Source organism: Prionailurus bengalensis, chromosome A1 (assembly GCF_016509475.1).
Source record: "Prionailurus bengalensis isolate Pbe53 chromosome A1, Fcat_Pben_1.1_paternal_pri, whole genome shotgun sequence".
Lineage (NCBI taxonomy): Eukaryota > Metazoa > Chordata > Mammalia > Carnivora > Felidae > Prionailurus > Prionailurus bengalensis.
Window position 1 is genome coordinate 34,155,793 of NC_057343.1, and position 12,246 is coordinate 34,168,038.

Below are 12,246 nucleotides of genomic sequence, written 5' to 3' on the forward strand. Positions count from 1 at the left end.
GAAAGAGATGGCCCCATTTATCTGTGCCTTCACTTTAAGCATCTGCTTCTGCCCCAGGTGATGATGGCTGCACCTACAGATTGGGGAAGGGGGGGACAGCTAAAATATGAACGTTAATCTCAGGGCAGTGCACTATGGGACACAATTATATTTGTGCAATAGGTTCCCAATGCATGGTTTAGATTCTCACTTATAAGATATTCTTGCTACTTCCATATCAGATTTCCTTATATCCTTTGGCTCTCATTCTTTAAGTTTCCGTTTAAGTTTTCTTCATCTTAGAGCATTACTATATGTGGTCAATATATATGCCAGAAAATTCACTCTGGTAGACATGTTGTTCTGTCCAAAGGGTCACAAACACTTAAAACCATCCCTGAAGGCATGCAGGTGCACTGAATAGTATGTGCAAATGCTCCCAGTGCCCCACATACCCAGCTGCAATTGGATTCAGTTGACTATGATATAGGCCAGTGGTTTCTGGTGTCTGAATGCAGCCGTGGCAATACATTCGGAAGCATTGTGCAATGCAGGTGCACGCTGGAGGATTGCTGCTTCAAAGCTGCCATGGTTTGACTACTTGATAGTATTATAATAACTTCCACTTCAAAATGTGCTTTCCACCTATCAAAAGCAGCTAGAATGGCATTTCACAACTGAAGGAAAACCTGGAAGCCTGATTGGCAGTGGATCAACCTAAAAATATATGTGTTTCTCTCTCAGTGTTTTTTTTTTTTTTTTTTTTTAATTTTTTTTTTTTTCAAAGTTTTATTTTATTTTTTGGGACAGAGAGAGACAGAGCATGAATGGGGGAGGGGCAGAGAGAGAGGGAGACACAGAATCGGAAACAGGCTCCAGGCTCTGAGCCATCAGCCCAGAGCCTGACGCGGGGCTCGAACTCACGGACCGCGAGATCGTGACCTGGCTGAAGTCGGACGCTTAACCGACTGCGCCACCCAGGCGCCTCTCTCAGTGTTTTTATTACGTGAACTGTGTGTCCAAATTCTGCTTCCTGATGGCCAGTTGTTAGGACAAAATGCAAGTTTCTGGACTTGTAACCTGCAGTTTATTCATGGTGTCACTGCCAATGTGTAAACAGACATCCTCACGAAATGAGCATATCAGCGTACGTAACACGATTCATGGTCCTGTTGACATTAGCAAAACAAAAGAAGCTGCCTCTCTCTGTCTCAAAATAATACATAGATGTTAAAAAAATAAAAACAAAACAAAAAAAGAAGCAACAGCACATCCCACAGGTGTATTTGTGTGTTAGTTCCTTGATCAGTAAAACATTAGATCCCCGTACACAAGAAACACAGCAAATACAATGCGGTAGATGAAAGATCACTCAGTGATCTTAGTGGTTGGTTCTCTGATGCCACATTTTCCCTAACTCCTTCCTTGTCTTCCCTGCACAAGGATGTACCAACCTTATTAAAAAATTGTGCTAAAATTAAGCCTGGCAGTCATGTGAACACTGGCAGAAAAAAAAAGTGTGTGATAAAATTGTAATATATTCTTTTTCTTTCTTACCTGACACAGAAAAAAAAAGTTTTGAGACAAGTTTCCAACACTGTCTCTAGCAATAATATCGAGAGTGAAATTTTACCCCTCTCGTAGTCAGATAGACTGAAATCAGAAGGTTTATTTTTAATTAATCGGCTAGTAAATGGGACATAGAAATCATAAATGGAAATAATTTGAATGAATATAGATAAGGTGCCATTTATACAGAATGATTCACCCCATCATGATAACAAGTGTAAGGGGTTTATAGGATGGTAAAGGAAAGTAAGTGAATAATCATCAACCGCCAAAAAAAGAAAGAATTGTTTATGTTAGCAAAGTGTCAGTTCACAGGATCTTGTGAATTATGTCAACTCACTGAAAGGAAAATTTAATCACAGATTTGTTGGACTGTATTCTGATGAGGTTTCTATTTTAGCATTGATACTTTTTATCTGATACGTTAGAATATATTTGGATTAAATCGGAATTTGTTGCACTCATAAGGAAGTGTGTGTGCATGTGCGAAATTGAGTGTGTGTGCTGAAGAACAGAAAAAGACAGCGAAAACAAGCTGTTCTCATACCAGCAAAACCTTTCAGTAGGAAACTGATACACAGAAACTGCCAAAGGTCTTGGTTTGTCATTGTTTCCTGGTAGATAATCTGTGATGGCTTCCTAGTTTAGATTCCATAGAGTTAATCTCCCAAACACCAGTGCCAGCCATAAATAGAGATGGGTCCCTGCTCTCTGCTTTTCCAGACAGCTAATTAGGTGTTATGAAAGCTTACGTTGGTGAAAGAAGGTAAATTAGAAATAAAAAAGAAAAACGAGAACAAATAAAAAATGGACTTCCATTTATAGAGTTGTCTACTTGGAAACAACTCTAATTTTAAGATGCTGCTAGAAACCACCACTCTAAGGGAAGAAAGCTATTCCTATTTAAAGTTGTTTACAAAGCAGAAATAAAGCCATTTTATTGACAGTCAAAAAGCAGAGAAAACTCTCTCTCACATGCCCTTCCCCCATTGCCACAGCATTTTAGAACTTCCTCATTGACTCTCTGACTTGTGGAGTTTGGTTTTCGGATTTCTGTGACACCTTTATTTCTTCATTATAAAAAACTAAATCTAAAAAAAAATTAAATCTGAAGCATATCTGAAATTCTTATGCTAGAAACTATATGCATGTTTTCATACAAGTATCTGGGCTCTGGAGGCAGCAGTCACATGGAAACTGAGGGGAGGAAATCCTTTTATGTTTTCTAATATTTCCGTAAGTAGTTACAAATCAGTTGCCAAGCATCTCTCTTTGGGTAGTGTGCTATAGTGCTTTGAAGACAGGGAAGGTAAGCTTGATTCTGGTTTGTGATAAATTCCGGCCTGAGAGTGACAGAGACTAGAGTAAAGGGGTAGATGTACTCCGGAGTAGGAAATCTTATGGGGGCTGGCTTCTTGACACGTTCCCTTAGTAATGAACACCACCGAGTCATGATACGCAAGGATTGTTTCCCCTGACTCTTCCCAAAATAATCATGTTTAGCGAATGCGCCCTTAATCTTTATTAGTTCCTACTGGTTTAAATAGTGCTTTGGCTTCAAATTATAATCTTATACATAGTAATGTTTGGTACCTTTTACCTATCCTTGAGATGGCTCTGCACCCCTATTGATAAAGTGACATCACAATGTTTAAATCACATTGTAAACATGAAGTTATGGAAAGCTTTATGGAAGATGGCTAAAACCCAATAATTTAAGGGCAGGTAGTTTGATGTTTTACCTAAATATTTTTTTTTTCCTTGCAGGATGTAACTTCCACAATGACAGCTCCTTTGAAGGTGTATTTTTGCACCAAACGGTTGCTTGCCTACTATCGCTAAGATTAAGTTATTAAACTGCTTAGTCTAGGTTAAAAAGAAAGCTTTCAGACATGTCAGCTAATATGAATATGCAGATTTCAGACATCTTTATGTCTAAATCAATTTGAATTATATAAAGTTCTAAAATCAGAGGTAGTCAAGTTGTTGATCCAATCACGGATTTTGCACCAATAGTTGTAGGGCAAAGGGAAAGATTAAAATGTTATTGGAGATTGATTTATACCTACCTATGTACATTATACGTGTAATGCTTTATATAAAAATGTGTACATATATATGTGCGTTTTATATGTATGTATGTTATCTCCTAAATTATGAATATAGAAGATTCCTGTGCATTTCATTTTTTCATCTGTATTTCTCTTATGGCAATAACTGCTAGTAAATTTTCAGGAATGCATTGGCTATACATTTCAGTTTTAAAATTTTGTTTGGACTATATCCTGGAGAAAGGTCAAATTTAACACACACACCCACACAGATAAAGATCTCTACGTGTGTGTGTGTGTGTGTGTGTGTGTGTGGCTTGTTGTGCAGCTGCATTGCAAGTACTATAATCATTTGTGTGACTTTATATCTTTTGCAAAAATATATAAATTAAGATGGAAAATTAAAATAATTAAGATGACTATGTTTAGATTCCTCTTTTTGAGAGCTTGTGTAATACTCAGATGTGTCTATAAGAGCATAGAAAATAATTCTTAATACTAAACAAGTACTTAAATTTATCAGGTTGTCACATGATCCTTCAAGGAATCATACATTTTAAAAATGTGACACTGTAACCCTTCCCTGCAGGCAGAATTGCCCAGAGTTCCAGCTGTTGGACTTCAGAATAGTTTTCTCTTTGTAATATAAGCATGCTTATCTGTCAGTTTCTCATCTGCACACCATTTGGATTATGATATCTTTCTTGGCCAAGGGTGCATTTGTGAAAGGGTAATCATGTTATATTGAGGAAATCATTAAATGAGGGTAAATAATTTCTTTGTAATCTCACATTAGTCCAAAAGAAAAAAAGTGAATCTTGGACTAGGATCAATTACTTTTACTTCTACCCAGTGTCTCTGAGTTTGGTTTCTGATACAGATATCTAATCTATGCAAATAGTGGCTGTCTATATAATTTGCTTCTTTTTCAGTTCTGTTGTATATAATTTGACATATCTATTCTGGGTTCCATTTTCCCTACGGTACAGGCAGAAGTTTCATTATTTACCTTTGTAGCTCTAGGTCTTGAGAAAATGCCCCACACTATTATTTTATAATAAGAATACTTAGTGTACTGAGGGGATCTTAAAAATACATAGGAGAAGGTATACATGAGAGGAATCCTCCCGTACAGCTCCTCTTCCCTCCCATCTCTCTCCCTCCACTTAGCTTTCTTTCCTTCTTCTCTCCTTTTTTCTTCTTTGTTTCTCATTTTGTCTACTTTCTATGTCTATGTGGTCATTCGTTATATACTACCTGTGTCTCTTTTTTTGTACCTACCTATTCATCTATTTATTTATGTTCCTTCAGAAATAATTTCACTTTCTCATAAATTCTTTCTTATTTGACCCTTGGCAATTATAGTTCACTTTTTGCTCATGGTTTCTGCTGCTTGTACAAAAGTATCCATTAGATTTTCTTCACTGTCTGGGAACCGCTGTGATCAAAATTACAGTCTAATCAGAAGGTGAACAGCTTATAATGTATCATGATCAATACTTAGAATTTGCTCCTTAGGTTGGGACATGAAGGAGTGAAGTAAAAAGCTGCAGATTTTTCAGCTGTGAAGTGCAAACAATCATTTCATGTTGATGGTTTCAAATTCAAGGTCGATTTATACTTTCATACATCTGCATTATTCTCTTTTACTCCCTTTTAAAATTCATATTGAATTTATTCAGTGCTAGGCCATCCAAATTGCTGGTATTGAAGGCCAGTCAATATTGGAATATAAAACTATGTTAGCATATTTCGAAGAGAGTGCATTGGTTGTAAATGAATTTTTTAGAAGTCATGGCTCTAAAAGCTACAAAAATATTATCTAATGAAATAGACAGTATTCTACTATATTTGTGGAGGACAAAATTGGTTGAATGAAATCATACGTATTTTCTTTCTAACACAAACAGACACAGATGTAAAGGTGATTTTTATGATTCCCATGCAGAATAGGTAGAGAAAACAGATACCTGACATGAAAATTTTCTAATATCCATTTGTTTTCAAATTTCTGTTTGACTTTAAATCCATACAGGAAGGCTTCCTAGAAAATGTATAATGCTAGATTTTTCTGCTGCTGTTTGTCCGTCTAACAATCTTCCAAGAAACAGATAGTATTTGAGTCTATAGGTATGAGTACTTGAGTTCACTATTCTTGCCTGCATTACATAATAAAATTAATATATTTCATTCATTCATATGGAAATATATTTTTGAAAACACGACAAAATTAAAATACAGGCAAGCTACCTGAATACATTTTTAACATTTCACCAATATGAATGACGCGTGTTTGAAAAACCACAATATTTTTATTCTGTCAAGACACTATTCTAACTTCTTTCGAGAAAAAAATTAATCTCATAAGAAATTCTTTTATCCTAAAACCTTTTGAGATAAATCAAGTTGTAGTTTATGTTTTCTTTTTTGGATAAGGAATCATTTATATGTTTTAAGTCTGAACTCAGATTTTACATATGACTTTGAATAGTAACTGTATAAATGTATCAGGGCTATTAAATATGGTACTTTCTATTTTAAGTATCTTCCATGTGGCCTTTTTTTCCTTGCACAGGACACTATGAATTTGTAGAGATCCTCTCACATCAATTAAATGGCTGCCCCAAGGGTTGCTAAATGTGTGGGGAATTCTAGTCCCATCACACAGAGGTGAAGTGTAAATATCCTCTCCTGGAAAAAAAAAAAAAAAGGTCCTTGATTTAAAAAGAACCATTAAATATAAGGGGAAACAATCATTTGTAGATGAAAGTGACAACTGGGAAGAGGTATTTCAGTTATAGTTCAAAATATTGGGGCAGTGGAATTATGCAGCTATCGTCATTATGAAGGAATTTTCTTTCATATTTTCTGTTCAGCATCTTTGAAAGAGAGATCATTAAAGACTGCTTTATTTAGATTCTCTGTATGCCTATTGGCAAAAGAGAGAAGCAAACATTTTCACTGAAGACATTATCGTGGAAAACAGGAAATCATGAGTTGTCATTCATCTGAACTCTGTTGACTAAACCCATTTTCACCTACTTACACCAAAAAAAAAAAAAAAAAAAAAAAACTGAAGTGAAGAAAACTGATTGCATGATCCATACCCATATCTAATAAAATAGGAATGTGCACTTTTTGACAAGTTTATCCATAACATATTCTGATAGGAAATTCCATTTGCTCCTCTCGGTAGGAAAGGTAGGCTTTTAAAGGAAACCTTTTATTTCATGACTGTCACCAAAATAACAATTACAAGCAAAATAGTGATAAAACATGAAAAAAAAAGCAGCTTAGGGCTTGTTATGGAAGTATGTGATCTAGTTTTTGCCCCATTATTTGATTTGAAAAATTAATCCTGGTAATCCTTTTTGAAGTTCACTGTTTCCAGGATGGGTTATACAGAACAAAGACTAACTGATATCTCCAGGAGGTTAGTTTACAGTGATGTTCTATTCCACTGAGAATGATTCTCCAATGGCCACTTTTTACTTCTTCCCAGGCTATGGGAATTCATTAATATCTAGAGAATAGACTTAAATAAAACCATTGTCTCAACCAGCAGGTTTATGCAACCATCCTGAAATGTTTTAATTATTGTTTTCTTTTCCTTTTTAATTAAGAGACCAGAGGTCAAACAAGCCCACTGAGAGCTGATCGCAGCCTCAGTAGAAATTTAAAAGCAACCCTAATGATTGGATTTGCTGTTTTCTCTTTTGTTTTGCAGAACCAGAAGAGTGCGTTAATTGCACAGATGAATGCCGAGTGCTTGGTCATTCTGACAGGTGTTGGATGCCACAGTTCCCTGCAGCCAATCAGGCTGAAAATGCAGATTACCGCACAAATCTCTTTGTACCCACAGTTGAAGCTAATGTTGAGACTGAGACTTACGAAACTGTGAATCCCACCGGGAAAAAGACTTTTTGTACATTTGGAAAAGACAAGCGAGAGCACACTATTCTCATTGCCAATGTTAAACCTTATTTAAAAGCCAAACGTGCCCTGAGCCCTCTCCTCCAAGAGGTCCCCTCAGCATCAAGCAGCCCAACGAAGGCATGCATCGAGCCTTGCACCTCAACTAAAGGCTCTCTGGATGGTTGCGAAGCGAAACCAGGAGGCCTGGCCGAAGCAAGCAGCCAGTACTTGCCCACTGACAGTCAGTATCTGTCACCCAGTAAGCAACCGAGAGACCCTCCATTCATGGCTCCCGATCAGATGGCAAGGGTCTTTGCAGATGTGCATTCTAGAGCCAGCCGGGATTCCAGCGAGATGGGTGCTGTTCTTGAACAGCTTGACCACCCCAACAGGGATCTGGGCAGAGAATCGGTGGATGCAGAGGAAGTCGTGAGAGAGATTGATAAGCTTTTGCAGGACTGCCGGGGAAATGACCCTGTGGCTGTGAGAAAGTGAGGGAAAAAAAAAAAAAAAAAGCATTGGCATTTTCTTGTGTCTTCTGTTAATTTAAAAACGATCCCTCCTGGTGACAACCCATTTCACAGGGACGAAGAAAGACCAATGCTGCTTTAAGGCTTTTAGTGAACATCTGAAGTGCCCACAAGTATGTTCTTTTCACTGCTGTTTCTTTTTCAGAGATAACAATGGTTTTGTTTTGACCAAACTTATATTAGGACAGAATTAATGATGCCGAAAGAGAAAAGAAAATGAGAGAAGAAAAAGGAAAGAAGACAAAGGAGGATGAGGAGGCGAGTTACCTTTTGACAATCTGTTAGGAAGGTATGCAGCGTGAGAGTTGAAGTATTTCTGATCACTCTGAGACTGTCCTCCGTGATTTATGCTGACTTAACTGTTTACCTATAAACCCCATACAAAGCAGGGTCATAATTTGTGATCTGTGGTGGATTTCTAGCCGTCATCACAGGCTTCTACTTAAAGTCCCGAAAAGACCTTGCAGTAGTCCAAGCTACCCCAAACATTAACACATATTTGTGGTAAACATTTCTGTACAAAGTTACCTGCCACACATATAAACACAAAGGACATTCCATATCATCAGTCAAAAAAAAATTAAAAAAAAAAAAACTTGGTCATTTGTAAGACACTTCATGTCGTATAAAAGTTAAATGTAAAAAGATATAGTCCATTTTGTCCTGCACACACATAGACTAATTCACGTCATTAAAGGAGAAGAAATTTTTTTAAAAGCTTAAAATGCCTCTTCAGCATTTTAGTGTCCAACAAACATATAAATAATGATGGATGTGTTTTAAATTTGACCTGAAGAATAGTTTCTATTGAATGATAATATTCGGAGGAAATGAACACGATCAATATATTTCATTCGTTTCTGGACACTAAAATAGCTCAGGAAAGTGAAAATGTCTTAGACATCACAAATCACATGACCATTTAAATGTGCAAATGTAAGAAGATTCAATGTGTTTACATCAAATGACATATTTTTATTGATTTATTGCAGATTCAGTGCATATGAGCCAAATTGTTGAGTGTATAAGAGCTATATTGTGTATTTTATTAAATTAATATATAGTTGTGTTGCAAAAATATTTGGGCTTATATTGTAAATGGCAAGTGTTGCCTCGGTAGCTGTCGAACTCTATGAGTTTTGTTTTTTCCTGCTTCCTTTTCCCCATGGAATGTGGGAAGCAGTGCCTCAGAGCAAAGTCTCTTGTTTAATGTATAGTCTACCAAGTACTACAGTACATAATCTGTTCAAAATGTGTTTGAGTGAGCTGATGGAGCTAACTGAAAGGTCAAAAACTACATCCGTCAGTCATGGTTACGTGCAAGTCCTTGTAGAAGCTTTTATTAAAGTCACTCTAAGTCACAAGAATTACATGTGTACCAATACCTGAAACTTGTTCACGTTTTTCCAATAACATACAGCTTCTGCCTATGTAGATATCATAACGTTGATTGGTTCTCAAAAGTATCTTACGTGGTTCAAGATGTGCGTTCCCATTATATTTCAAAACCATGAAAAATGCTTTAATGCATGTGTGGTACCAGCAAAGGTTACTTGCATTGTGTAGTGTTTTTCAAGAGGTCTGGGTCTTAGCAAAATGTTTTTTTCCTTTTTCTCAGTACTTTTCTGCCTCCTTTTATTGGCGTCCTTCGAGAACAATACACCTTCTATTCCTTCCTTTGGTTACACCTTTTCTTGTGACATTTAGCAGGTTTCAAACTTACTTCCATATGAGGCTAGGAAACCTCAAATTTCAGGAATTGGGAAAAACAAAATTAGCACTTGCAGAAGTAGCAGCAGATGGGAAAATGCCTTGATTGACATTTTCCTTCAGCGTCGAAAATTTTTGGCATTTTACAGCTTCATGACAAACAGTTTCCAGCCCATACCTTACAAAATGTGGTGCTGAGTTAAATAAAGGCTGTTTGTGCACTGGAGCAGAAAAATGCATTATTTGCAAACTGGTGGAGAATTCTGTGCCTTCTTTTCTGGCCACCAAGCCAGTGTAGAAACAGCATAAATGTCATAAAACCATTATATTAAAAACAAAAACAAAAGCAAAAACAAACAATGAACTGAATTAAGTTTTGTAATTTTAAACCTCAAAAAATTCAACTGAAAATATTTCCGTCAAATGCCGTCAAGATTTTAGACTGTACCTCGTTTGCAAAGCCGCTGTGAAAGGGAAGAGCGGACAACTCCCATCAGCCTTATTCTCTCGAGAACTGGATTTGGTTCCTAGTAACAGCCTTTCCAAAGCTCTACTCTTGGTTTTTATTATTCATAAATGTTTAAATTAGCAAAGAAGGGATCTTGTACATGTGAAACCTAATTGACTCTCTATATTTTGGACAATTTATGTATCTGAAATGTGTTGTCTCTGTTATATGATGTTATTTTTTGCCAGGAGACTACAGGTTGATTTAGCTTGATAGCTGAAATTTGATGGAAAACTAATTTCCATTTAGTCTTACCAAGTGTCGCTTCTCTCTTACTAGACAGATAGCCGCGTAGTTCAATCTAAGGCAGTATGTAAATGAGATCAACAAAGAGAGTAGGGTTTATTTTTAAAACATTCTTAACGCTGAGTAACCAGTTGTTCAATTTATTATATGTCTGAAGACATTAAAACACTATAAGATTTTAAGAATTGGTTGTGCCAATGTGTGAGGGATTTACCTTTAGGCTCTCTGTCACCAGTGATTTACTAGTGTTAGCTGTTTAACACATTATCTGTATTTAGTAGTGATTATTTATTTACAAGTTGGTGGTAATTTCAGCAGTCAGGACTCTAAGCTCTTATAGTTGAGTTGAGGGAATCTCACCTTTATTCATTTGGCTGGCGGCTGCCTTTATCACAGACCTCTGGTGCTCGGCTTCCAAGGAAGTCAATGAGATGCCAAAATCACCCCGCTACAGAGCAACTTGCTTTAAGGGGTGATGCATGATCCAACAGTGATGTTTCAAGGGGTTTCAGCATAATTCAGAATGTGGAAAAATTGTCTTAATTCACATCCTCCAAATACCAACCCCTCAAAAAAATCCCACACATTCAAAAAGAATAACTTGATAATACTTTGTCTTTTAGGTCCTTAAATAACTGAAGTGAAGCACAGACTAAGAATTTATAGAAATTTTTGTAAGAAAGTCAAAAAGTTCTAAAAATTGTTTACCGATGAACTAAAAAAAAAATCAGTAACAAAACAACCTTTTCATTAAATGTTAACGATAAAAGATCTTTTCATCAAAGTTCAAAGTAGTGAGAATCAGTGTTAGTCATACCTATACCAAAGTAAACATTAAAGAGACATATCATGCAATTTTAAAGAATGCTTTCATATTACTTCTTAACCTTACATACGTATCCTTATTGAAGTCAGTATACAAAGATTGGCTCACTACTCCATGAATTAATTGAATTCCTAGTTGGGAAATTGACTCTGTTTCATTTTCCTGAGATTTTGTAAAACATGACTTCCCTTTAAAGGATTTAGGCAGTGCTCAATTTAAAAAATGACACCAGAAAAAAAGTCATGTAGTAATAGGGCAGTATGCTTTATTAGAACTAGGTTAAAAGCTGTTTGTTGCCTAATGGAGTAGAAGTTGCTGAGGTCAACAAGTAGACTGAGGTCTGGCATAATATATGCCCACTCATTATTGTCTAATTATATTCTTTTGACAACAGACAGCATTTATCACAGCATTAATTCAAATGAGAGTTTTGGCTATCAAGATGTGTTGATTTGAAACATAATTGAATGAGACCTGATTAAAGTCTGACTTTCCTGGCCCCAGTGTTTTGCAGGTTGGCTATTCCCATTCATCAGCCCCATCACTCCATAAGGTTCTTAGCTGCACCAAGCGATTGGTGAACAAGGACAACAACAACAAAAGCAGCATACATTGTATGGATTTATCTCAACGCTATTGTTTAATGGCTGTGTTTAATGTGACCTATCTGGAAAATGAGGACTCCGAATAAAAAGCTATTACTAATAGCGGTGTTGCCTTCCCTTGAATTCATTAACACAGAGGTGATGTGTTATACACTGTGTACCACAGGGACACTGATCGTGATTGTTTTGGAAAGCAACTGTGGTATCACAACTGTTTTTGCCAGTTATTTGTTTGCCGGTAAAATAAGATTTTTGAAAAATCTCTTTGACAGTAATCTCACTGGGTTCTAGACAGGAATGGGTTAAC

The 12,246-nt window shown here is 36.4% G+C and overlaps 1 protein-coding gene across 2 annotated transcripts in view; it reads left to right on the forward strand.

Moving 5' to 3' along the window:
- Positions 1-12,041, forward strand: part of PCDH17 (protocadherin 17) — a 100,551-nt gene extending 88,510 nt beyond the window's left edge. For both annotated transcript variants that reach the window (XM_043580105.1, XM_043580110.1), the window contains exon 4: positions 7,327-12,041. In XM_043580105.1, coding sequence (XP_043436040.1) covers positions 7,327-8,009 — 683 coding nt within the window. In that variant the 3' untranslated portion in view covers positions 8,010-12,041. The remainder of the gene's footprint in view (positions 1-7,326) is intronic.
- The last annotated feature ends 205 nt before the right edge of the window (positions 12,042-12,246 follow it).